Source organism: Enoplosus armatus, chromosome 5, assembly GCF_043641665.1.
Source record: "Enoplosus armatus isolate fEnoArm2 chromosome 5, fEnoArm2.hap1, whole genome shotgun sequence".
Taxonomy (NCBI): Eukaryota; Metazoa; Chordata; class Actinopteri; order Centrarchiformes; family Enoplosidae; genus Enoplosus; species Enoplosus armatus.
In genome coordinates, this window is record NC_092184.1 from 23,527,521 (window position 1) to 23,554,542 (window position 27,022).

Consider the following 27,022-nt stretch of genomic DNA (forward strand, 5'->3'; position numbering starts at 1 on the left):
TTAGCCAAGGCTCACTAGCAACAACAAAGTTAGCATCCTCATACCCAGAATGCAACGCTCTCCCTGATATTTACCATTGTTATTACTGAGAAGATTTCTAAAGCTTTAAGAGTTTTTACCCTTTCAGTACATATTTAATATGTAGCAGGTAGTTAAATCTGTACTTTCCATCTACCAGCAGGTAAGTTTCAGTAAATTTCTTTGGTATTTACATATAATCTGAAGCATCGCCATGTGTTCTGTATTCCTGTGTCATATATTCTCATTTTTCCTGTCCTCAGGAGCTGCTGGAGATTGAAGCAGAGTTGCGCAAAGTCGCTGCAGAGCTGAGGGAGCTTCGCAGAGGATAAGACACACACACAGCAGACTGACAAAACCCTTTGTTGCATTCACAGTCACACGTTCAGCTCACACATTTTCCATTTAACAGCCTCAAATCCCCCTCAGCACTCAGAGAAATGTCTTCAGATGTGAATCTGTAAGTTGACATTAGTAGAAACTGTACATAGTTGTTTATCTCTGCCTTTAGATTGCTTGGAAAAGGCCGTCACCGTTTCCTCGACGCTCTTTTGAACGAGTGTTGAGGAAAATGAGACGCACTTTTCTAGAGAATCTGAAAGACCTTTGCGTCCATCTCCACTCGTCTCAGTACCTGTAAATGCTGTTTGTAAGGTAGACGGGGGATTTCACCTCAGTTGTAACCCGCCATGGATGCAAAGCATTCAGCACTTTTATCCAAATGTTAATTTTTTGACTGCAGATTGCCAACCACACAAACACCATCATCTTTGAAATCTGAGTCACGAATATTGGCAAGCAGCGCTTCTTTTCTCTGAAGGTATCATCCGTGATGGTGTGTTCTTGTGGGGAAAAACAGATTCCCTACTATAAGTAATATATGTATTTCAATATCTATTTTGTGCAATAATTGATGATAACTATGTGTAAGCTGTTCCTGCTGTTCTGACTGTTAACGATATGCATTACTGATGTTTCTACACAGGAGCAAGTCATTATTTCCTCTTCGTTTCTTCGGTGAAAAAGTAGAAACAAGGATTGCGTTTCATTTGGCTCACGCACTGTTAAAACTAGACTGTTTGTGACGAACCAGGGTGACACAAAACACAGAGGAAGTTGATTAGCGCTGAAAGGACGCGATGTACTTAGAGCTTACACGGTCTAAAAGTGTCACTTCAGGTTCTCAGCCAGCTTTGCACTCTTATCTTAACAAGCCAAGGAGGAGTCGAGGGAAGAGGGAGACACTAAAGCCATTCTGTTGTCTTTTGGTAACAATAACATTGATAAATGCTCAGTAGTGTTACATCACAGTTTTCATGGCTGTCATGTCATTTGTGTAAATATCAGACGTCATGGTCTGTAAGCCAAGGTCATAGGAAATATGAAGCAACAGCGCCCCCAAGAGGACACTGGGTAGAAATGCACACAGTGCAGGATTAACAGGGTTACCATTGGAGGCCCACTTACTGCAATAACACAATATAGACTACAGCACATGTGAATGCAATAATTAGCCAAATGATTAATTACTTCATGTATTTAAATATGTAATCAAAGGGCATCATATAGTTCTCATATAGCAGATATAATCTCTCTTTTCTACACAGCCAAGATTTACAACACATTTATGTAACTGAACACTGGCAGAGTAGCCGGTCACCTTGTGTAAACACGTAGTAATAACACACCGACGAGCTCCTTGCTGTCTATTCCAAAGATGAGATGTTTGTTCACTTGAGAATAAATGAAACATTAATGTACTGTAGTTTTCTTTTTCTATAGAAGTGCAAAATGTTTCCACAAAAATGTATCTTACTAATCAGCAAGAAAGAGAAAGAAGTAGGAAATGTCTGTGGAGGGTTTGGGGGGGGTGACATAAGGGCATAGAGGACATTTCGAACAACGGGGGGGGGGAATATAACAAAAACACCATTTGTAATATTACTGGCCAATCAGAGTGCTGTATTTTGTGCCTGCTGTATCTTCTTCTATGCTACCTGTCAATCAATAAACAGAAAGTGTATTAAACAATAATGCGACGTCTGTTTGGTTTGTCGTAAATACAGCAGAATCACTGAACAGCACAAACTTATTAGTGTGATCGACAGAGGGGATCAGTTGTTTAAGATCCAGTCATGTTACAAATTACAAATAAATAACTTCTTACAATTGAAGTTTAAGTTAACAGCTGGTCCGAAGAAACAGTGCTCTATTTGTCCCGGGATGAAACAGTGAGGTCCTGAGAGATCTGTTCCTGAGGTGAGCAGGCAGCAGATGGACCACCTGTAGTGTGTGTTGACTCGGGAGAGCCAGCAGAGGCCTGTTTGTCCAACACCGACTTGATGTGGCTGAGCAGACAGGAGAAAAACTGGGGAACTCCCTCGTAGCCTGAGAGAGAGAAGAGTGCATCAGAACATCACTGTGTCTGTGTGTGTGTGAGAGTGTGTGTGTGTGTGTGTGTGTGTGTGTGTGTGTGTACAGCTGCAGTACCTGGGAAGATGTTGATGTCGATGATGGTGAGGGTGTGTGTGTGTATGCTGATGATGACGTCCACGCCGAACAGGGCCATGCCGAGCTGGACTCGGAGCTCTCTGACCAGGGCGGCCACGGCCTCAGAGCTGGGAGGAGGCAGGCCCGGCATCTGCTCGTCCAGCTTGGAGGAGAGAGGACATTTTCAGGGTGGATTTCAGGTGACAAACGGGTGGGGGTCTACCTGGACATTTAGACGACTGTGTGACTATATTTACAAGCTGTATGTGCACCGTAAATGATGCCACTCTTATTGCTTATTATTGGAGCCGTTTTGCAGACAGTGAAAATAATTAAGGAAATATTTTCTCATACTGAAGATGATCAGTTTGCTGCATGCAGTAGTTGTACATGACGTGTATGTTGTTATTAGTTCGTTAACACGTGCAAAGCCACTACTTACTGCTGTGAGGTCAGAGCTTGACTCTGGCTTGGACACCTGGTGGCTGTTGAAGAAGATGGTCTTCCTGTCTGGAGGCAGAGAGAATAGGAGTGGACACAGGGAACAGATGGAGCCAAGAGGTAGCATAACATAGGACAAAGCAAGGTACAGCAGGACATGGCATGACAGGAGAGGACATACAAGGATAACACAGTAGAGGGAAGGAAAGGAAAGAACAAAGCAAGTAGGGGAAGGAAATCAAAGTAAGTGACAAGGAAGGAAAAGAAAGTAAAAGACATAGAAGGGAAGGGAAGGAAAGTACAAGATGGGAAAGGAAAGGAAAGGAAAGGAAAGGAAAGGAAAGGAAAGGTCGAGGAAGGAAACAAAAGGAAAGAACAAAGTAGGAAAGGAAAGGAAAGGAAAGAACAAAGCAGGTAGGGGAAGGAAACCAAAGTAAGTGACAAGGAAGGAAAGGAAAAGAATGGAAGGGAAGGAAAGTAGAAGATGGGAAAGGGAAGGGAATAAAAGAAAAGGACAAGGAAAAAGCAGGAAAGGAACGTAAATATGTTATTTTTTTGTTGCTCTGGTGCAGACTGACCACAGGGGCCGGAGGGGAAGTTCTTGAGTGAGGGCCTCTCTACGCAGAAGTGTCTGTCTCCGACCACAAACACCTTGTGCAGAACAGCTCCGTGGTTGATGAAGCTCTGGAGCACACAGGGAGGATGGACGTCAGCCAGACTCCCTGCACTGAAGATCAGAGACATCTGCAACGCACACATATTACACAGACATTAAACGGACAGAGAGCAAATAAACAACAGCGAATGAACAAAACAAACAAAAGTACAGCTTTCAAGCAAAGCACTCACCTCATGGGAAAGTGAGCCATGTGCCACTCTGGTTTTACAAACTGGGGTCAACAGAGAAAAAGAGGAAGTGTTGGTGGGTTCTGTCATACTTCATGAGGAAGCAAAAGGGAAAGAAGGATAACTGCATTGAATTGATAATGTGACTAATACTGTCTGTATACTTTTTAAAGTGCAGCAGATGAGCTTTTAGGCTTCACTCACAGACACTGAGAGAATGAAAGAGAACCGAAAGGCTACAGATGGACAGAGAGTGAACTGACTGAGAGGAAAGCTTAGGCCCTGGGTCATCACAGCCTGCTGGATGGACGACAGGTCACTGGCACTGTGGATCTCTAGGTAAGGAGGGCTGCAGATACGCCTGTCTGCTGGACAGAACATAATAGGAAAGGCACGAGTTCATGTCTGCAAGCAACAGGGAAATACAAGACACACTGCGACGCTGTAGGTCACCTCGGAGCGAATTGTGCAGCTTGCTCATGATCCGGTAAGAGGCAAAGCGGTCTAGTAGCTGGGTCATGGCAGGCAGGGGGTCCAGAAGAACTGTACTGGGATGAGCTGACACGTAGCTCTGTGATGTAAAAGACAGTCTTGAATGTGTTCTGACCGGATCATTTAGGACGTGATGGTGGTTCCTACAACGCGGCCTTACCTGGAAGTTGGCAAGGAGCTGCTGCGATTGGCTGTCGTGCTCAGCCTCCACGATGACATCGGACAGCTTGTGAACGATGACGTCGAAGGGTCCCTGGGGTACCAGCTGCTGAGTGAGGTCAATCTGACAGAGGGTGGATCTGTCAAACTACAGTACCACAACACTTTTTATATCGCTTACTTTTGCTTATCTAATATTAAAAGTGCTGTGTTTTACTTAGCAGGGTGATGCACTCATCTCAAGTGGTAAACTGAAGATGATGTTTGTGTCCTCACCGTCATTGAAGACTTTGAACGTGTCACCAATGTAGAAATCATCACTTATCACCAAAAACGTTCAAATCTTGTTTAGAGTGAAAGAATATTTTATATTGAGGACTTTTGAGTAGTATAGTCAAATGTTGCAAAGCACGTTTGTTAACTAATAACACTGATGACAACTGTACAACAACAGTGGCACACCAAGATGGACCACAGCATAATTAACTTGTTAGTTACACCTGTGTTTAGCAAGTCAGTCAAGTTTCTTCTGGGAGTCGACTGTATGCCATGACATACATGACATGAAAGATTTCAGCCTTAAGTTATGGGAGTTTTATGGAATATTAAAGTTCCTGTTTGTGTAATGTTTTTGACACAAAGTAAAACCGTATTTGTTTCTCATCTAAGTTTAGGTGTGTCACCTAAAAACCCAGAGTCAGAATATATTAAATGCAGTATAGAAGCTGACTGAGGCTACTGGGGGACAGGTGGAGTCATTATTGGTCTCTTATGATCCTGTACAGATATTCACACGCAGTGAAATGTCTGAGCAGTTAAAACCAGGCAGCCATTGTTCACGGCTTTGCAGCAAGCAGATTGTAAGGGGGGGGGGGCTGCAGGTGGCTGTGACATGGATTACTGAAGTTGTGGACATCTGTAGATGTCACATGTGTGTGTTTCACAAACTACTGTAACTGCATCAACTAACAGTACCTGCTTATCCTCTAGAATAAAGTCACAACATGCTATATGTGCATGTGTGTGTGTGTGTGTGTGTGTGTGTGTGTGTGGATGGTGTTGTATTTATACAAAGAAAGACAGACCTCCACCTCCTCTTCATTCATGTGCACACAGGGACTCAAACAGGGTTAACAGTTACGTCATTAAGAAACAGCAAAATCCTCTTCCTCACTTTTCACCACACACCTGATTTGCATTTCTTCCTTTATTATAAATCTTTACGGTTATATTGATTTCATGCAACACTTACCTCCACCACCTCCACTCCATGGCCCCTGCAGGACAAAATACTGACATGTTTATATATTAATGGTCGGGTTGACAATGAACAAGGCTTCTCATGTGGCAGTACACATGTACACTAGATTATAGTGAGGGTGTCATTATTATTATTAATATTCATTATTACACGTTCCCTAACTGAGATAATCTGTATTGCATTCAAATGAAATAAAATCAGTACAGTCCTCCTTTTGCTATGCAGAAACCTTTTTCAGTATCTATTTAAAGGGCCCCAGTCTGGGAGCCTGAAGGGGGGGGGGGCCCATTCACTTCTACCAGAGAGACAAGCGCACTAACCACGAGCTCTAAATGAAAAAGTCAAATGTCGGCATCCACTTACGCACAGAAGTCTGCGAAAGCGTCCAGGTTCATCCTCCTGCGTTTCTTATCGCTGAGGTAGAAGCCAACCCTGCGGCCTGACATTTGCGTGTGTGTGCGGGGGGGGGGGGCTCCAGCAGCCGAGTGGCAGCAGACACAGACAGAGAGAGAGAGAGAGAGAGGGACGCGTGAGTCGATGCCTCGCTCCTCTCCATTCAACCCTCCCTCCGCCCTCCTCCTAATATTTCTGCTGAGAAGTCTTTAAAAAAGTCCTGTCTCTGTCTGTGGAGACGCGCTCCTCCAGAGTCATGGTGACTTTCGGCCACAGGTGAAGAGGAGGGGGGGGGGGGCAGTCTAACTGGCGCAGCCGCTTGACTTCCTCATGGCTGCCGTCCAATAGCAGAGAAGCGCGGCCGAGATCACGAAGCTGCGCCCAAAAAACTGAAAGAGAAAGTAAAAAAACCTCTCCGGGAAGTTACTCCATTATCCTGCCTCTCTTTCAGCAGCAGCACTGAAGACATGCTGGTTCCCAGTTGCTGATCTAAAAGAAGAGGACAGTCGAGCTTTCGGGAGGATTTAAAGACACATAAAGTGCTGTGAAGTTCATCTGACGTCACGAGGAGAAAGAAAATGTCCCGCGGTTCAAACGCAGGTTTCGACCGACACATCACCATATTTTCACCGGAGGGCCGCCTCTACCAAGTCGGTAAGAGAGACGTTTCCCCCCCCCCGTGTTTCAGTCCCGGAGCATCGTTATATCTGTTAACATCTACTACCTTTACAACGCACAGTTACTACGAATAATACACACAGTACTGCAACAATATCACCGTGTAGCTAAAGAGGTTAGCATGACCGGCTGTGTCTGGGTGCAGTTAGCATCAACATTTACACCCGAGTTCTCTCTTTTTTTTTTAAAGTTTTTATTTAAACACACCACTATTATAAAGTTTAAAAAAAAAAAAAAAACTTTGGGTATCATGTCACGTGTTTAAGATTGTTAAAGTGAAGTAGCTAGGTACTTTTCATTATTTGTAGTGCGAGTAGCCCAGAAAATGTTGAGCTAATGTTACTTTGCTTCCTTAAAATTAGCTTCATAATACCGGTGTGTTGTTGGTGAAGGAGCAAACATGCATAAACGCTCATAAACAGTATAAAACGTCATGTGTTGTGTTACATTTAACACTTTCTCTTCCCTTTTCTGCCTGTCACATGTGGCTGTCCTGCAGAGTATGCCTTCAAAGCCATCTCCCAGAGTGGGTTGACCTCTGTGGGGATCCGGGGGACAGACAGCGTTGTGGTGGTCACACAGAAGAAGATACCTGTAAGATATCACACACACACACACACTCATTTGGATGATGATGATCTGAGTTCAAGCGAAACAGTGACGCCTCACAGGAGTCATGATTCCAGCTTTTTGCTGTAAAAATGCCAGTTCTCACATTACCAAGCTACTAACGTTAAATCAGAGTTGTATTTTGTCCATCTCTCCTGTCAGTTTCAACATCTAATAAAGGACGAGTGATCCTAAGTAAGTTCAAGCGTGATAATGGATAGCAAAGGTAAAGCAACATTGCCAAATGTTTGCATTCACAGCTCTGTGTAACACGAAATTCAAATATTAGAAGAGTTTGTGTCAAACGTTGCCCAAGACACATCTGAGTTACCTAATATATCTGCACGACTAATAGCATTAGCTTTCACTAGCAAGGACCACGCCACAACAATATGTCATTTAAAGGTTTATTGGAAATTCTGGAGGTATTGGATGTCAAAAGACAGATGAATGGATGTAAAGGGGAGGGGAGGAGTGTGGGTGGAAGAAGGAGGTTGTTTGTTAGGCTGGTCTGGGAGGACATACTGAAGACCAGGGTGGAGCGAGACTCAGTGTGGGCCCCCAGACGGCACCTGGAATTGAATATGGAAGGGATGAGCAGAGGGAGGGATGGGGTAGAGACGAGGCAGGTAATCTGAGACAAACAGCGCTGAGATAACTAGTTAATTGTTTGTTATAAATGCAGCGTTGATATTTTCATGTGCAGAGTGACATGTTGATGTTGACGCTCTGTCTGTCTCCTGACTGCAGGACAAGCTGCTGGACTCTTCCACTGTCACCAACATGTTCAAACTAACCCCTCGCATTGGCTGTGTGATGACGGGGCACAATGGTAAGTATTCAGCGCACACACACACACACACACACACACACACACACACACAGACAGACAGACACAATAGTTCAGGTACCTGTGATACTTTGATTTAATGACCATGAACAAATGTGAGGGCTAAAGTGACTTCTGTTTCATCTCACACCAGAACGCCTGGCCTTTTCTCTTTTCTTTAACTAAGGATGATACATATTCACACAATACACACAGCACAAGTGTAAAGTGCTGTTTATGAGACATTAAAACACGTTTTACTCTTGCGTCTGGAAGATCATATTCATTTGATGTTGTTAAAAAGCTCCACTCTCTCCGCTCTTCTGTCTTGTGCAGGGGACAGTCGTTCGCAGGTTCACCGGGCGCGAGTGGAGGCTGCAGAATGGAAATATAAGTTTGGTTACGACATCGTGGCTGACATGTTGTGTCGCAGGTTGGCGGACATCTCCCAGGTCTACACGCAAAACGCCGAAATGAGGCCTCTAGGCTGCTGTGAGTGGGGAGCTTGATGTCTCAGCTCAGGACGTTGTTACCTTGTCTTTGGTTTTTTATTTCATTTAACTATCTTGTGACTTTATTCCCTTTACTTTCTGAATGGCCAGTTTCAAAAAACTGGACAGCCACTGAAGTGAAAGGGACATCAGGAATCATTAAAAATGGCTAAACATACAGTAAATTCACATAATATATCCTCTCTGTCTCCTTCCTCTTCCGCAGGTATGATCCTGGTGGCTATGGACCCCCAGCAGGGTCCTGTCCTGTATAAATGTGACCCGGCAGGCTACTACTGTGGCTTCAGAGCCACAGCTGTCGGGGCCAAACAATCAGAGGCCAACAGCTACCTGGAGAAGAAACTGAAGAAAAAGCCTGAACTGACCCACGACAGGACAGTACAGGTAGAGTGAAATGTAGTTAAACAGAGCTGCGTGAACCAGATGGACATGTGAGCAAGACTCTGGTGAATCTGTAGTCCAGAGAAGAAAGAGTAGACTGGTCCTGATGAACCGAAAGACCTAAGGCCCTGTTCAGACCTGGTATTAACTTGCGTCCTGGGTGATCTGATCACAAGCGGACAGCTGTTCACACCTGGCATTAACGTGTTTCTGGGGGCTGTGCCTCGCTGGTTACTGTACAAAAACACAACTTTATTCACTGCTTTTGATGAAAATGGATCGTATTTTATGGAGAAAATATTTTCTGTTTTCCCCCCGATGTCCTCCGGCTGCTCTGCCTCAACTCTCGGTGATTTACGGAGCTTCCTGATGGACAGAAAGCTTTACTGTTGCTAACTGTAGCTGCCTTTAGCTAATTAGCTCAGTTATTCTTGCATTCGCGTACACACTGCTAAAAGAATGTGGCCGTATGCGGCCCAGACCACCTCCGAATGTGGTCTGAGCGATCTGTTCTCAATGCGTCCTCAATGCGTCATGGGTGCATTCACACCTGGTGTTAGAGCTGTCCACTTGAGATCGGAGGACAAATTGCCCTCACTTCCTTAAATCCACTGCTAGATTTCTCAGAGTTACCTTGGCGGAAAATAACATCTATGTATTTGAGCTAATCAGCGCACTCACTTAGCTTTCTGTCTTTGCAGTTGGCTATATCATGTCTGTCCTCTGTCCTGTCCATGGACTTCAAGGCCAGTGAGCTGGAGGTCGGGGTGGTCACCAAGGAAAAACCGAAGTTCAGGTAACTTCACTCAGACTTACTTTTAATCTGCTGAAGATCAGACGATTTATTGTGAGTTGTATGATGAGTTTGCACAGATGATGATGGATGTTTAAAACACTGAGACATTTTACCTCGCCATGTATTTAGGTTCATATTCCCTTCCTTCCTTCCTCATGCAGGACGCTGTTGGACGAAGAGATAGAAGGCCACCTGGTTGCCATAGCAGAGCGGGAGTAAAGGTGCCCTCACACACTTGACCGTGATTCATCATAGTGTTTGATTTCATTTAACGGCACAATCTTTCACCCGTGTTTCCGGGGAGGTTAACCATGCACACCTGAAGAAGAAACTCCATTATTAAGGATTGGTGAAGGGTTGATTCCTAGTGTTTCACATGACATTTCCAGTGGGCTTTCTTCTTTTATTCAATTTACATACACAAGTAATGTTTAAATTCTGATCTGGCAACCATCTTTAGTGGACAACACAAGCAACACATTCCACCTCAATACTTTGCAACAGATGTTTGAAATACAAAGGGTTTGACTCCTGCCGGTTTTGTTTGGATGTGAGCAGAATATTTGTCATTCTGTTTATTTAACACTGTATGTTTGTAACACCAGCCTTGTTATCAGCTCCACACTTCATTGTCAACACCTGTCATAATAAATTTGAATAGAAAAGAAGACCATGAACACTGTCCTGTTTTGCTTTAAATTAAATGTTTAAAAGATGTTTTGGCTTGATACTAAAATTGATAGTTCAGGTTTATTTCCCAAATATCCTGATTAAACAACATTTCCCTTTGTTGAACAGCAGATGGCATCTGTGAGGTGTTAATAATACCTCGTGAAGCCAGTTTGATTGTAAGGGTGTAACATTTTTTTAATATATATAAAATATAATATACACGCATTTCTGTGAAGAACACAACTAAACTGAAGGGTTGTTTTTGAAGTTTATATGTTTATTTATGTATTATAAAGCCAGGATGCTTGGATTCTTAAAACGTGTATGATGGTGAAATTAAAAGAAAATCATAATACAGAAATATATTGAAATACTTTGCAATATCCAGAGGAAATAGTCTGTTCAGATATTTATACAAATTGATAGTTTTACACAAACTTCCTGCAGGTATTACGTTCACTATTTAGGTTAAATTTTAAAAGAAGTAGGCTACTTTTCCCCCTTTATATGTGGGTGAGGGTCGTCAGTGTCTGTACAATGGTAAAATAGGAGTCCCTTAAGAAAAAGGTTGGGAACCGCTGATCTAGAGGGCAAAGAAGGGACCCCAACTTATTCCAACAAATAATATTGTGGATTTAGAAATAAGTCGATGAAGGCTCAGAACAGAACATGCTGTCTTACTTTTACTGTTACTGTTTACTTTTAGCAGCAATGACAGTTGTAGTACATTATATTATAGTGAAATATATATGGCATGTCCACATCGCTGGCTCTCCAGTTCCGTGTCCACTGTACTGTTGGTTATCCTGAGCTACTTCAAATGACCACTAGATGGCAATGTTGTGTCTCCTCCAACTTCCTCGCAGCAGAATTTCAGAACAGTGTTTCTGTGTGTACTTTTCTAATTGGGGAAACCTATTTTGACTCTTGTAAACAATCACACTTCCTAGTCTTCAGAGATTGCGTGTGTTCGCGCGTGTGCGTTTCAGACAGCCAATCCTGGCACGTCATCTTGTTATGTGTGCCTCTGTGTGTGTACGTGCGTGTGCTGTCCGTCACTCTGAGTTTCCACCACAGTGACCCACCAATCTGAGAATACGGATCACTGTCCTGTTCGATTACTGAATGTTACTTGCAATCTGAATGTATAAGCATTTCTGGACTTAAACATGAACACAGAATGACAGAGAACTGCGGTGAAAGTCTGCTTTTATTCTTGTTTTGTATTTAACACATTGCAGGAAAATGCTGTGGATTTACAGAATTTGATTACTTACAAAATTTTATATTTAACATAAAAGTTTTTCCCATTCGTACTTACCTGCAAGGCGTTGGTTGAGTCATTATGTGAATAAGAGTTTTACAACTTATATACAGAAATCTGGAAATTACAAGAGTTGCCCAGAATTCAGTGCCTTAGCTTTGACTTAAACAATTACTCCACGCTTGCAGTATCTATGTGAGATCCACATGATAGAGTTACATGTTGTGATTCTGCAGGCTGAATCATTTTAAAAGGTAAGAATGATATTATAGAGTCATTAAAAAGAACAGACAAATCAGACTAGTCACAAGTACTCACTTCTGGGACTGAGAAGAGGGTATGTTAAACGGTGGATCCTCAGTTTGTTTGCAGACACAATTAGGATTTAGGCTGAGAGGCTTGAATTAGTGATTTTCAGTGAGAGCAGCAAAAAGCCTCGCTAGTCTCCTTAAAGCTACTAGTGCAAGACGATCCTAAGTTACATTGATAGGCGTCTTAACTTAATTCTTCTCTGTGTCAGAGGCCGAAGCTTTTCATGTCTTCTTAGATTAAGAAAGTCTGTATGTAAAGGTACAAATCCAAACATTAACCCCCATGCCAACAGCCATCCTGATGGGTAAAGCCAAAACAAGAGTCATATACATGTACTTTGCACTTCAGGTTTATCCAGAGAAAGAACAGGATATTTGGAAAGAAGGTTGTTGTTCTAGCTGGTGACTTGAAGCTGCGCATGTCTCGTGTTTGTCTCTTCATCCTCGTGTGTGGCACTGCATGCACATGATAGACCTGGGAGAACACAAAAGAAAAAGAGAACCACTGTTAGCACCAACAGGCATCAAGAAAAACAAAAAACATGGGCGATAGATAGATCCTCCAGAGCCACGGCAATCAGCACAGCATGTCACCATGTTGCCACAGGGATCATGAAGTTGTATGTTGTTCATTATGCATACAGGTCATGCATGTGTGAGTTGTTTCACAAGCTGACTCTGAGATGCCTCTTCACCCTTCATCCACATTCCTGACCCACCTGACCGCTTTACCTTATTTTTTATGGAAGACATTTTGACGTGTCACACTGGGAAAAGCACAGGTGTAAATGATGAAATGAGTGATGGCTGAATTCCATTTAGCTGCTTCAGTTTCAGGGTCCTGGTATTGTGCACGCTGGCTCACTGGAACACTTGAATTGAACAGAGCCATCGTTAATATATTTTTGTAACACATGCTTTTCATAATATGACGAGTCAAAATGCCTGCTCTTAAAAAGGCCTATTGTCAGGTGTTACTGAGGCCGTGTCGAACATCAAAAGAAGGACAACAAGGTTTTTGGAGATTGTAACATTGGTTGGTAAATTACTACACTTGTATCTCCTGTTTAGGAAGAATTTAAGTAGTCTCACGCAAACCATGCCACACTTATCATTTAAAACCACTCACTTAAAGCTGCAATTACTGATTTTTTTGTCCATTTGGGGGCAGCGGAACTAAGTTGTGACGTTAATGTTAGCTGATATTGTGAACTTGTTAGCCAACAGTTGCTTATTTACACATCCAAACTTTACAGAGCAACATTATTATTCATTTGCTGACTTGTTTCTGTCCACCTGCCAAGTGTAAGTCCAATATTCACTCGTTTTTTACCTGTTTTTTGGTCTCTACCGAGTCATGAGGGAAATATATCTGGCTTTTGTTGCTAAATGCTCCAATATATTCACCAGCTAACTGTTGCTAACTCTGTCTGTTTGCCGTTTGGTGTTGAGCAGGTTGTGTTTTTTAGCGCCGAGCCTGCTGCGACCGAGCACAGCGCTATGAGAACCGTGAGAGTGAACTGAAAAGGTGTGTGGGTCGGACAGATGAACAAGCTGAAACAAGCTTTCACATATTATAAAAATTAGTATAGCAGCTTTAAATTCGATAAGTTCTTATTTCCTCACTCTTGGCATTATGTCAATCTGTACTTAACACATAAGTTGACTGACCGGACAGTCTCTTCTTTTCATATTTATATATATTTCATTTTATTATTTGTACCTGGATGACCAGCTGAATTCAGTTAACTGCAATTCGTTATTTTGGCTATAATATCTGTCAATAATAATCTGATTTCAACAACCTTCATTCGTCTTCATTGCACCTACTCTATACTTCCTGTACTTCCTCACCTCACATCTATTACCAAACCATCTCCCCATGGCTGTGCTTATCCCTCCCCACATCCTAACCTTCCACCTCTTCAGCCACCTCAGCCTTCCTATTTCTGCCCCTCTATCTGCTCTTGCCTCACCACGACCACTACCTCCACCTGTTCACCACCTCCTCGCCCCAAAATCCTCCGACTCCTGGTCCTCCACACCACATTCCCTTCCTCTCTGCCCTCACCCCCTTCCTCCCTCCCCCAATATGAAATGTTGACCCTGTGGCTGGTGTCTCCTGGTACTGGGACTGCCTGCCAAGCTGAATGGGCCCAGTGCATCGGGTAGCCAGGCTGTGTGTGTGTGTGTGTGTGTGTGTGTGTGTGTGTGTTGGGTCACGGCGTGGGGATTAGGTGTGTGTGAGTGATTGAGGGTGACAGCGGCCCTAGCATTAGGGGCCCTGTGGCAGATTTCGTAGTCCTCTTTTAGACACACTAAGCTGGATTTACCAGCAGCAGTGTGTCAGCAGTGATGCAGCCTGCCTGGACCTCCTACAGAACACACACACACACACACACACAAATACACACATGCGGAAGCACACACACGTAGACCATTGTCACCTCTGACCCTACCTACCTGCCTGCAACCAGTCTGACCGTCCCATCATCCCCTTCTCTGTGTGTTTCTTCTATCCATCCCTTCCTGGTAACAGTTAAAGATGTCTTCTAATTTCTTACTACAGTAAATAGGCACAATGCACTCTGTGATGCATGCAGACCACTGCAGCATGCACTAAGCATCACCCCTCACCCTGACCCCAAAACAAACACTAGGGCCCAGTCACACCGGCATCTAACACAGCGAAACTGCACACAATCCAAGTGATTTCCCTCAACGGCAGCGAGGTGAATCAGAGGCCTTTGAAGAGGAGAACGCCGTCCTTTAAGCTAATGCAGTTTGATGAAATACTTAACTAGCATGCTAAAAAAATTGTGGTGCACAAGCCTTGTTGTGTAGCATATAGTCAATTACTATCTTGATGGAATAAAAGGTGTAACTGTGTGTTCTTACATGAGCTTTGATTTTGGTTTGCGAGCTAGCAGGCTAGCTAGGTTCTGATGCTAATTTTGCAAACCAGTTTCTCTCTGCCTCTGTCTGGTGCGGCCTTTAAATGAGCGACTGAAGACTCTGCAGGGTTAGCAATGGACACGACACATGCAGCTAAATGTAAGGGTGAGGTGTGTTGGTTATTATTTTAGCCCCCTCAAAAGCCTCTCAATCTTTCAGAATCCCATTTCCGGCATCTGACTGTCGTTCATCCTCAGTGAAGTTGCATGCTGGGTACACGGCTGTATACGTGTGGTCACTTTGGAGGGGGGTATGTGAGGCCACTGCGCGCCCCACGTGTCTGCACACACACATGTATTGATGCTTGATTGTGTATTTCTTTGTGTGCGCTCCGAATGTGTATGTGGCACACCTTTGTCCATGTGTGAGTGTGCGTTTGTGTGTGTGTGTGTGTGTGTGTGTGTTCCTGCTCCCAGATCTCTGTTACAGCATGTCCATTGTGAAGGAGAGTGTTGAGTAAGACCCTGACCCACCGGCGGGTACTAATCAGACGCATTCCTCGGGATTAAACGGCCAATTAACAATAAGAGAGCCATTGTAGCCCTGTCTCCTCGTGCGTCACAGTTAAAAGGTTTTTTTGTGTGTGTGTCGCAGCGAGTGTGTGTGTGTGTGTGTGTGTGACTCTGTTTGTGTGTGCAAGGTGCTTATGGTCGTTGAAAAAGCACTCTTTGTGATTTTCTACCAGCATGTTGCACTTGTGTGTTGCACTTGTGTGTTGCACTTGGGTTTTGAATTAACATGCACGCTATAGCTTCATAAAAAGTAAAAAGATTACGTTTAAATTGTGTGCAATTTAAAACTCACCCTGTGGATAGAGTGAGAGATGGTGCATTATGGGTCCTGCATGCCAAGTAGTGACTGCAAGTCACAAGATGTGTGTGTGTGTGTGTGTGTGTGTGTGTGTGTGTGTGTGTGTGTGTGTGTGTTTGACACAGTCTTCTTAATGATGCAAGTTAATCCTGGGTTTGTTCAGTCCACCTGTCTTTTATTCAGTTCGCTCTACTCTATTCTGTCGGTGTATGCGTTGGTGTGCTGCTGTGCGTGTGGTGTGTCTGTCATGTGTATGCATAAATGGTGTCTGCTATAACCGTGTGTGTGTGTGTGTGTGTGTGTGTGTGTGTGTGTGTGTGTCTGTTGGGTGGGTATATGCATCGGTGTGGCACGTGTCGGAGTGTGGCAGAGGATTAGTGAGGCTCAGGGCCTGTTGCTCCACTTCCATGATTACTACTGCTGTCTACTGCCATATGGGGTAGTGGGGGCGCAGGTGGGGGCGGGGGGTTGGGGGGGGGGGGGGGTACAAGCTACTGTACCACGCTATACACACACACACACAAACTCACCCCACCCGCATTACACCAGCACACCACCATACACATGCTCCCAGAACACATGCCCAGAGGGGGTTTACATACACACACACACACACACACACACACACACACACACACACACACACACACACACACACACACACAGCCCTGCATAAGGCAGTGCATATAAAACCACGCATGGATGCACATATGAGCTTTGTTTTAACAAGTTGAAGACTGTGTGTGACTGAGTGTGTGTGTGTGTGTGTGTGTGTGACTGAGTGTGTGTGTGTGTGTGTGTGTGTGTTGCACCTTGTCTATACACCTGTCTGCCTAAATGCTGGATAACTTCTTTCTTTACAAAGTGGTGCATCATCTAATTTAAGAAGAAGAAAAAAACTTTGTCTTCCAAACAAAATACATCAAATGTTTTATATTTATTATTTATTGTCCATTTTCAAATTTGTAATCTTTATTTCTCTTTTTCTTTTTAAATCTGTAGAGTTTTGACTTAAAAGATTGTTTCATGAATTATAATAACATATAATTATGAATTATCTGTGAGTATATAACAGTAAAGAAATATGTACATACTTTTTTTTTGCCATTGAAAAAGATCATGGAGCTGCTTTTTATTACAGTAGATAATTAATGCAAAAACATTTGATGCACTTCAAGTATTAGAATAAAACAGTATCACATGGTCTGATAACAGTCTGGATATGCAAATGCAACTGAAATTGCTCAGCTTATCTTATTACATGTGTATGAGTATGAGGGCATGAACAGGTGTTAACTTACTAAAACCCCAGACAGTGGTCAAGGAGGGGGCTAAATGATGACAGCGAACACACACACACACACACACACAGCGTACACACCCGACCTGCTGCCGTCTGCAGTGGATTAGCGATCTGTCTACCCTCAGAAGACAGCAGGACACACACATGGACGCAGCGGGGGTCCTACTGTCTGTGAAATTGATCAAGATGCTGGCCAGACATTATTTACAGATGAACTCATGGTCAGACTCTTCTGTCACAAGGAGTTTTATCAGGGTCCCATATAGGATGAAGACCATCAAGTCCTTTATAGATGCTGTGAAATGTGTTCCAATAACAGAAAAAAACAACAACCACGTAGATTACCTTCACAACCATCCAGTTCTCAGCTGGTTAACACACCTCAGCCTTGTTCAGTAACTACTGACTACAGGCTGTTCTTACAACTGTCACTAAATCAACTTCCCTGCCTGATCAAAGGCCCTCAAGGGACGGGACCCCAACCACAGTTTGTGGCCAGTTTGTTGGTAATTTTCTCACAAACAGTCACAAAGTTGTATGTTCCTTGTTTGTCTTTACTCTGAGTTGATAAAAAGCTGGAAGTGTGTACAAGAAACATCTAAAAATAAGTTGGATGAATGAATATAACAGATGGGTTTGAGCTTTTTCTCTCAGACATGAATTGTGTGAAAACATAAATGCGGGAAATTTTTACTATACTTATATTTACATTATTATTTTTATTTTTTATTTTTTTTAGAAACAAATAAATAAAATACTTCGTAATTCCCAAAACATGGTCACGGTCAGTACAACTAACTTCCATCGTCAGCATATGGTGGATAATATGGTGCATTTAAAACATATTTAAAAGTAAAATTATAAATATACTTTAGGTTTATAATGTGAGGTGCACTATGAATGTGTAAACCTAAGCAATTAAGGTTTTTACTGGTGTAGTTCAGTGCTAGTAACCGACACAACTGTTCTATGACTGTATATAACCCTGTAGGTTATATATAAGTATACTGTATATAGCACGTATATCATTATATAAGAGACCACAGCCTGAGTTTATCTTTAGCCTAGACCTATGACAGGCTGCTGACAAGCCACGTCCTGCTAAATGGACACACGCACACACACACGCATGCTCCTGCACATATATACACTAATGGCATGTAATGGCGGTCTAACAGCAGGGCCATTTAATGTAACCTGCATGGGACCTTGATTTCATGTGGCCCATTGTGTTGCTGTAGATGGGAGTGCAGAGAGACACATGGTCCGGTCTGGACTCACGCAGAGTAATCCTCACATCACTTTAATGAGGAGTTAACACACACTGACCTCGATACACACACGCGCGCGCACACACGCGCACACACACACACACACACACAGTTTTGAACTATATGAGCATATAGACAGTCGCATGATATGATTTGGTTTAGAAGAAACAGTCAAACCAAACTCAATTTGCAAAATGGCAGCCTATCAATAGTAAACCTAAAACAAAAGCAAGACAAAATTCACAGCAAGACCCTCAGTAAACTCGGACCAGGTCTGTCCCAACGCCCCTCCCATACCCCCTTCCCCATCTGCCCCCCTCCCTCTCTCTCTCTCTCCTTCCACTTATTTCTGCCTCGTTTTATCATAACGCTCCTCTGCTCTTCCTTCCTTCCACCCCACCCCATCCGTAACTTTCCGCCCAGTTTCCTCCAGTAGCAACTTTGACCAGTCCACCAGTCCCTCACAGTAAGCGCCACAAGCCTTCCTCCTGGTCTGCCTCTCACTCGGCCTGCCTCTCCATCACACACACACACACACACACACACACACACACACAGCACTGTGGCCCTCTCTGCCGCTCCTTCCCGTCCCATAATGCTCAGTTACCTTATCAATAGTGATCGATCCAGCCACAGAAGTGCAGGTCCTGCTCTCTGTCGCTGTGCAGAGAGCGCGCGGTTCTCTCCATCCACCCTTCCTCTGTCAATCTGGCCACAAACCCCTCTTTCCTCCCTTTATCCCGAGGTAAGATACTTACTTTTCAGATAAAGCATATTATGATAAATCGGCTGAACTCTGTGCGTGCGTGTGTGTGAGTGTGTGTGTGTGTGTGAGAGTGTGTAACTGTCACACACACACATACACACATACACTATAAACACACAGTGTGCACACACAGACATACAAAAATACAGTGTGTGTGTATCGAACAACATGATGTCAGAGGTACTTAACAGCTGGAAAAGTGTTTGTGTGTTTATATAATGTGTGTGTGTGTGTGTGTGTGTGTGTGTGTGTGTGTGTGTGTGTGTGTGTTTGGGTCTTTTAGGACGTGATGGTTTTTTTGGTTTATGTCATGTCCATCATCATCATCTAAACGGAGACATAGACACACACGATCAGGAGGTCTTTCCTCTTTTCATGTTTTCCTCATCAGCATCATCATCATCACACACACAAACATTGGTTCACTGGAATCACAGGAGGATTCTGGGAAAATTCAGTTTCTCAATTTTCTGTCAAACGAAACAGAAAGAAAGAAATCCGGGCCTGTAGTTTCTATTAATGAAAAGGGGCCCAGCTTCAGGAGGGAGGATTGTGTTGCAGTCGAACTTCATTTTAATTTCAATTTGAAATCCTTTTTTTTTTTTTTTTCCCAGTTTTGATCTGTACGACTGATTTCACAGTAAAAGTTCAGCATCACTCAGATATGCAGTGTGAGCATTTCCACCGTTTTGACTGCGATTGTCCGGAATGAGCGAGCAGTTCGCTCTCTGCCTCTTAGTTCATTGAAGGACGCGTGGATACACGTTTGCTAATGAAATGGGACGAGAGAAATAGTGGAGCATATGGGCAAATGTTCTCCCAGCGAAGTGGGATGGAAGTTGAGGTCAACAAGGGGAATAAAAGAGTTTGGAGAAAATGAAAACTAAATGAAAATACAATGGCTGTGTTTGCCTTTGGGACGTGTATGCGTGCTTGTTTCAAAATGGGATGTTTATGAAATGCTGTGTGTGTGTGTGTGTGTGTGTGTGTGTGTAGGAGTATAGATTAGATGTACTAAGCCTCTTATGTGCTGGTTGTCCTTAATTTGCGTCTGCTCTGGGTCCTAGTGCGTCCAAACTGCCCGCAGTCCTTCATCACAGAGCAATTTCCCCAAAAACATCACATGTCATGAAACAATAAAACACATCTTAAAGAGCATTAATATGTAATATGTAGTACTTATCTCAGGACATGCCTCCCTTTTTAATTATGCATATGCGCATATTAGATTAAACTTTTCAAACTAAAAAAAAAAGAAAACCGGCTTCATGAATCCTGTCTGATACCAGAGTTTCCGGTAACTTGTTTGATTCGTTGCAGGTGATTTAAACCTAATGAACAAATCATTGTGTTTCTGTCTCTGTATGAACTTACAGTGTGTGACTGTTTGCTGTTACTCTACCAAGTGAGTGTAACCCATGTGTCACTGTAGGAATTTAGAGTTTAATTCACAATGGCATCTGTCATAGATCACTTTCATTGTCAGGATTTGGGAAGTTGCTCAAAAGCAACAGTCATGTTCTATTTTTTCCCGATATTTTACAATTTAACAATATTTTTTTTAGATCTATATAGAGGACCAGAGATGTATTTATCATGTACTATCGGCACGCACGGACGGTTATAGGCCTCTTGTATTCATCCAGACTTAATGAATATATATGTGTGTGTGTGTATTCCGTTCCCATAGTCATTTACTCGATTGATCATGGATTAGGGTAATGACTTGATTAATTACGACATTTTCGGCCTATAATTATCCCGCGGCATCTTGTATTATTGTTCTTCTTTATTAGTAAAACATAAAGAGGCTGCTGCTGAAATAAAAAAAAAAGACAGGCCCTCAGAAAAAAGGCATTTATCGCAGCTGAAAGTCACCAACATGGCGACAGGCCTGATCGATTTGTGTCTTTAAATCAAAAATATCACGGAAGTGTCGTGGAGATAATGATAAGAATAAACTCCTCCAGAAGAAAATGAAAAGCAGCTTCGTGAAGTGCGCGCGTGCACGGCAGTGTTGCGCGCAGTGTCGCGCGCTCTGAGGTCTCGCTCTTCCCGCCGCTTGTTGTTTGTTTCCTCTCTTTCTGTCAGTTGGAGGTCTCGAGACATTCTTGTCGTCCGACTCCCCACAGTTAGCTCGAGCTCGGCTACCTGTCCTGCTGTCGGCTAGTTTAGCTCAAGCTAGAACAACAACAACAACAACAAAACAAACAAACAAACAAACAAAGCGTACCTGGATGTGAGCAGGTGAGGCGTCCACTGGAGACAGAAGGTATCCAAACACACACACACACACACACAGGCCTCCTACACTCAGCCGACTAAGGCCTACTCACACACACACTCTCACCTCAGCAGGTGAAGACATTTTATTCGAGATTTAGAAACGTTCAAACACGCCGGTAAAGTCTCTCTGTCGCTCTGTGTGTGTCTTTATATCTCCGCGTTGGCTTTACAGAGCTAGATAAACCCCTTATACAGTTTGGGCTGTAGCTACATGGGTCTGTCTGTGTGTGTGTGTGTGTGTGTGTGTGTGTGTGTGTGTGTGTGTGGATTTTAAACTATAAGAAATCCGATTCAATTAACAAGCGCAGAGAATCGGCTTTGGACACTGTGAAATTGTCCTGCAGCAGAGGATGGCACAGGCCAAACTACAGCCCCGAGAGAGACACGACAATACACACACACACACACACACACACACACACACACACACACACACACACACAAACCCCCCGAGGCCCCCTGATAGTTAATATTCTATAGAAATGTACAAGATGATTAAACGAAATTACCTTTAATTATAACTACAGTTCACTCTGGTGTTTGTTGCATTATTTAATGTCTAAGATACAAGATACATTTATAAAAAGCCTTAAAGAAAGTGTACAACTGATGAACTGATACCTCTCCTGCTCATTATTTCAGTTATTTAACATTTTATTTTGTTTCTTTTCAAGTGCAACACGCTGTTAATTTATGTCTGTAGAACACATCATCGTCTCCTATAGCTTGATGTCAAATATCAACACATATGTACATGAATTTACATCAGGAATATTTATATAAGTCTGCCAATAAATTATGTAAATCACACCTTTTTATTATTTTTATTATTATTATTATTATTATTATAATAAGTGTTAATATTATTTATATTATTATCGACAGTAGTGAATGAATGGATGAATGGGCCGGAGGGAGCATGTTGGGGATCAGAAGGGGATTTAATAGCAGAACAACGCGGTCTTTGTTGCTGCTTCTAATCCGGCCTGTACCCCCTTGTCCGCCTCTCAGTTGCTCTCCTTCTGCCTCCACACTCCGACAGGGTCGCCCAATTATTTTAGGAGGCCAATTTCGATCATAACAATGAAAACCTGGAAAAGACTCGAAAAGGCTAACATTGTGGTCCTCTCAGACCAGACCAGAAGGCGGCCTATCGTTCACTATAACTGTATGAGGCAAACTTTATACACCCGAACAGACGCATTCTGTCTTTTTTTTTTTTTAATTATTGCGTGTTTCAAATGAATCTTTACTAATTATATGCAGACTGCATATCAGCGGGTGTCTGTGGCAGCGCTGCTGGATCAGTTACATATAAGAGACGCATAAAATAAACCGTGAAGAAGCATATTCGTGCGTCAAATTATCCCCCTGAACACTACAGGCCCAATATGAATACATAGGGACAATATAGGTGTGTGCGCGCGCGTGTGTTTGGGTGAGCGCGCTCGAGAGAGAGAGAGAGAGAGAGAGAGAGAGAGAGAGAGAGAGAGAGAGGGAGAGAGAGAGAGAGGGAGGGCTCTGGGTGTCTACTTGGGTAAGAAGTTACTTCTAATTAGCCAGCCTCTTCTTGCTCGCCTCACTTGTCCACTCTGCAGATCCAGATCCTCTCCTCAGGGACCAGGTACCGTCAGGGGCCCCTACACTTTTCAGCACCCATCAGACCGCGGACGGCCGAACTGCTGCTTTTGGTACCTTTCACCTGGCGACGTCGGTGCGCACCGCCATTACGCACGACTTGGAAGAAGAAACCGCATCGCAGCACGGGTCTTGTTCAGTTAGCCGTTATCATTTATTTAATGAGGTGTCTTAATTTATAGTCTCGGGTTGATTTTAGTTGCTGTTGTTCCTCCTATCTGGATAGAGGAAGCATAGAATATACAGCCGCTCCCTAAATCAGCGGTGTCAGGTTCAAACAGGTGCGAGGACTCACCGCCGTCACAACTACAGTTGGAACCACAGGTGCCTGGTTCGTTCAGCGGCACTGAGTCAGAGCAGCACGCAAAGATAGTGACGGAGAAGGCCAGCAAGGAAAAAATCAAAAACAACAACTGAGGGACAAACAACTCAGGGAAAAAGAAAAACAGAGAGGGAGGGAGTGACAGCAAAAAAAAAAAGAGAGAGAGAGAGAGAGAGAGAGAGAGAGAGAGAGAGAGAGAGAGAGAGAGACACCCCCTGGAGACTAGCTAGGAGACCCGGCCCCCGGTCTGAGAGAAGGAGAGAGAGAGTGAGGGAGTGAGGGAGTGTTTTAAAGCCGGCAGGAGGCATGATGTCCTACATTAAGCAACCCCATTACGCCGTGAACGGGTTAACGCTGTCCGGCCCGGGCATGGATCTGCTCCACTCCGCCGTTGGATACCCCAGTAAGTAATGGCCTGTGACTTATGACTGTACGTTTTTGTTCTTCAATAATTTAAACTTGTTGTTTCGAGTGAAAAAAAAAAGTTGATTTTGAAATGCAGAAACTGAAGGAATTCACAGGAAAATGTCGTTTTATCATTTGCGTAAAAATGGTCGGTTAAAAAAAACAACGACCAGTTCACTTGTACGTCATTTTTCTTTTGAATGTAGCTGTGAGGTTATGTTTTATGAGTATGAAGAGATGTCTCTGATTCTTCAGCCATCACAACATGTGTTCACTTGACCTATAAGTTCAGCGGATTATAGAGTCAAAAAACAATAAAAAACAGTGTGTGAATGGATTCGCAGGCTGTTCTCACACGGACTTAACATCAAAACAGACTCCAATCTGTTGCTCTTATCATGTAACCTATTTATTAAAGGACGCTCATTGTGTTTCATTTTGAACCATAATGTTTTTCACCAATGAACACTTCTCATATTGTTCGGATCGGCATCTGTCCTCCTTGAGAGGAGACTTTGAACGAAATGATGCCGAGATTTGGCACCGATGACAGAAGGCGTGTTACAGCGCGTGGCCTCTCGTCGCAGATTAGAGTTTGAGACCGTTTTTAAAATTGTGAATCTACGCTTTGGAGCGACTTTCGTTTCTTCTCTTTGAATGTTTCGATTCAGACAGTCTCACCTGTGAAAGATAAAACCACACGGCCTGTAATATCATTTTATTCGATCCAATAAAAACGCTGCATTTCTTCTGGTGGCTCTACATGACCCGAGGTGCCGATGTGGTCCCGTGAAAATGATTAATAAGTATTTATTCTACATCCGGTAATTTGCAGGACACGTTCTGTGAAATATATTTTCTATAAAAATTAGACATTCTGAGCAGTTAATAATGATAATGGGTGAAGTTTTATTATTTGCGAATTCAATAGAAATAACTAAAATAATTGACTTGATTCATAAGTACATTAAAATGTTTGAATTACTTTTTATTAACATTACTTTAATAAAAAATATTTTTAATAGCAAATTTCCAATCGAAATTCTCATGTTTTTTTTTGTATTTATGTGTTAAATGTTTGAACCAACTCAGACACGTCTTCTCAGCTATCAGCCATATTTTCGGTAACATAATAATAATTGCTATTATTATTATTTTGCATTTGATTTCTTTCTTGTAGACACCCCGCGCAAACAGCGTCGGGAGCGCACCACCTTCACACGCGCACAGCTGGACATCCTGGAGGCTCTGTTTGCCAAAACCCGCTACCCAGACATCTTCATGAGGGAGGAGGTGGCCCTCAAGATCAACCTGCCCGAGTCCAGAGTCCAGGTAACACATATACAAAGCAGTATTTTGGTATTATATTATTACCATATATATATATTATAAGTATTTGGTGCAGTATTTGTGTACTGGCCCTCTGAATGAAAGAAATGTCTCTGAGTGAGAGAGAAATAACAGGTTTCCTCACAACAGCAGCTTTTACAGTTTGACTATTTATTGAAAGTTCTGGATTTGATGATGAAGTACTGATTTTCTAACCGACCCCCTCCCTGATGCCCCTGCCACGCTCCAGGTCTGGTTCAAGAACCGTCGTGCCAAGTGCCGCCAGCAGCAGCAGCAGAGCACAGGCCAGTCCAAACCACGGCCCCCTAAAAAGAAGGCATCTCCTGCTCGTGACGCCAACGCTGAGGCCAGTGCCAACCCCACCAATGGACCCTACAGCCCCCCACCCCCTCCTCCAGGCACCGCCATCACCCCCAGCTCCAGCTCTGCTAGTGCCACGGTGTCCATCTGGAGCCCAGCCTCCATCTCCCCGCTGCCAGACCCCCTGTCTGCCTCCACCACCCCCTGCATGCAGCGCACCACCGCCTACCCCATGACCTACACCCAGGCCCCAGCCTACAGCCAGAGCTACGCAGGCTCGTCCTCCTACTTCACTGGCCTGGACTGTAGCTCCTACCTGTCCCCCATGCACCCGCAGCTGTCGGGCACCGGAGGCGCCCTGAGCCCCATCACAGCCTCCTCAATGGGCGGACCCCTCAGCCAGTCCCCCGCCTCGCTCTCCTCCCAGGGCTACACAGCCGCCTCGCTGGGCTTTGGAGCCGTCGACTGTCTAGACTACAAGGACCAAGCTGCCTGGAAGCTCAATTTCAATGCCACTGACTGTCTGGACTACAAAGACCAGAACTCCTGGAAGTTCCAGGTCTTGTAAATAACAAGAGGTGGGGGTTGGGGAGGGAAGGGGACAGGGGAAGGGGTGAGAAATCGAACAAAATCAAAGTAGGGTGAAAAATCCAAGATTACTTCTGGTGTGTTTTAGAAGACGGAGGAGACCTCGGGACACAGAAATCAATTAATCACATCAGTTGAACTAATCAGCTGAAACAACGTCTTCATTTCTGCTGTTTAAGAAAAATATGTGCGGAAGGAAACTGATCTGTTGATGCTCGGCTTGGTGATTGTAAGAAAAGAGATGTAGTGAACGATATCTGTACAATAAAATCAAATTAGAGGAAACAACAACTGCTTTAACTCTCCTGCTCAGTGGATTAGAGAAATTATTTTGATTTAAATACAACTTTTTTTTACTGATGACAAGAGAATTTAAACAAAGGAGGCCACTTGTCACATGCTGAATGCATCCTTTTGATTGATAGCTCAGTAGTTTTTGTTTATAGAAATCTTGTCTACCTAATTTGTTTGATAGAGCTGAACTCAGAAACTGTTTGACTGGCCTTGGACCACATTTGAAGCAGAGCTCTTTGTCTTTGCTTTTGTTAAATTGCCGCAGCACAACAGCAGTTTCAGCGACCTGCACGTTTACTGCATAGACAGCCTTCGACTCGACGACAGCCCAGGCTCATGTTTATTTCTTCCTTCTAGACTTTGTCTCGTATTTTCTGTGATGTATTTCTTTTACGAAGCTGCTTTTCATCTGTTCATCAGCGAGCTGACTCAAAAACCTTTGAGCCAAAACAACTAACTCAACTAACCCGAACTGACGACTGAAGGAGGTGTCCACTCAGTTAATATCACATGAAAAATGTTTAGCAGACAGAAGCTGATGATTCCCAGTAGCCTTGTGTGATACCGACCCTCTGCAGCCTG

At 43.4% G+C, this 27,022-nt stretch overlaps 3 protein-coding genes across 3 annotated transcripts; 2 read left to right on the top strand and 1 right to left on the bottom strand.

The window, feature by feature from the left end:
• Positions 1–1,950: 1,950 nt before the first annotated feature.
• Positions 1,951–6,162, bottom strand: LOC139285369 (inositol-tetrakisphosphate 1-kinase-like). Its single transcript, XM_070905933.1, has 10 exons — positions 6,071–6,162; positions 5,699–5,723; positions 4,448–4,570; positions 4,249–4,366; positions 4,059–4,160; positions 3,799–3,839; positions 3,528–3,693; positions 2,951–3,018; positions 2,509–2,671; positions 1,951–2,406 (listed from the first exon to the last, which is right to left on the bottom strand). Exons 1-10 carry the CDS (start codon positions 6,151–6,153, stop codon positions 2,228–2,230), a joined length of 1,068 nt encoding a protein of 355 aa, XP_070762034.1. The 5' UTR covers positions 6,154–6,162; the 3' UTR covers positions 1,951–2,227.
• Positions 6,163–6,503: 341 nt separating this feature from the next.
• On the top strand, positions 6,504–10,578 carry LOC139285004 (proteasome subunit alpha type-6-like). The gene is made up of 7 exons (XM_070905423.1): positions 6,504–6,754; positions 7,278–7,372; positions 8,138–8,219; positions 8,553–8,708; positions 8,934–9,112; positions 9,811–9,905; positions 10,067–10,578. Exons 1-7 carry the CDS (start codon positions 6,679–6,681, stop codon positions 10,122–10,124), a joined length of 741 nt encoding a protein of 246 aa, XP_070761524.1. The 5' UTR covers positions 6,504–6,678; the 3' UTR covers positions 10,125–10,578.
• Positions 10,579–23,809: 13,231 nt separating this feature from the next.
• LOC139285196 (homeobox protein otx5-like) lies at positions 23,810–26,126 on the top strand. Its single transcript, XM_070905697.1, has 3 exons — positions 23,810–23,906; positions 25,089–25,240; positions 25,488–26,126. The coding sequence occupies exons 1-3, from the start codon at positions 23,810–23,812 to the stop codon at positions 26,124–26,126; spliced, it is 888 nt and encodes a 295-aa protein (XP_070761798.1).
• Positions 26,127–27,022: the final 896 nt, after the last annotated feature.

What these genes read in the sequence shown, in the direction of transcription:
- LOC139285196 (XM_070905697.1), top strand. Translation starts at nt 23,810, where the DNA reads ATGATGTCCTACATTAAGCAACCCCATTACGCCGTGAACGGGTTAACG. An exon ending in CTCCGCCGTTGGATACCCCA is followed by an intron (nt 23,907 to 25,088) that starts GTAAGTAATGGC and finishes TCTTTCTTGTAG; the next exon opens with ACACCCCGCGCAAACAGCGT. An exon ending in TGCCCGAGTCCAGAGTCCAG is followed by an intron (nt 25,241 to 25,487) that starts GTAACACATATA and finishes GCCACGCTCCAG; the next exon opens with GTCTGGTTCAAGAACCGTCG.
- LOC139285004 (XM_070905423.1), top strand. Translation starts at nt 6,679, where the DNA reads ATGTCCCGCGGTTCAAACGCAGGTTTCGACCGACACATCACCATATTT. An exon ending in GGGCCGCCTCTACCAAGTCG is followed by an intron (nt 6,755 to 7,277) that starts GTAAGAGAGACG and finishes GCTGTCCTGCAG; the next exon opens with AGTATGCCTTCAAAGCCATC. An exon ending in CCCACGACAGGACAGTACAG is followed by an intron (nt 9,113 to 9,810) that starts GTAGAGTGAAAT and finishes CTGTCTTTGCAG; the next exon opens with TTGGCTATATCATGTCTGTC.
- LOC139285369 (XM_070905933.1), bottom strand. Translation starts at nt 6,153, where the DNA reads ATGTCAGGCCGCAGGGTTGGCTTCTACCTCAGCGATAAGAAACGCAGG. An exon ending in GCTTTCGCAGACTTCTGTGC is followed by an intron (nt 5,724 to 6,070) that starts GTAAGTGGATGC and finishes TTTGTCCTGCAG; the next exon opens with GGGCCATGGAGTGGAGGTGG. An exon ending in ATGGCTCACTTTCCCATGAG is followed by an intron (nt 3,694 to 3,798) that starts GTGAGTGCTTTG and finishes TGTGCGTTGCAG; the next exon opens with ATGTCTCTGATCTTCAGTGC.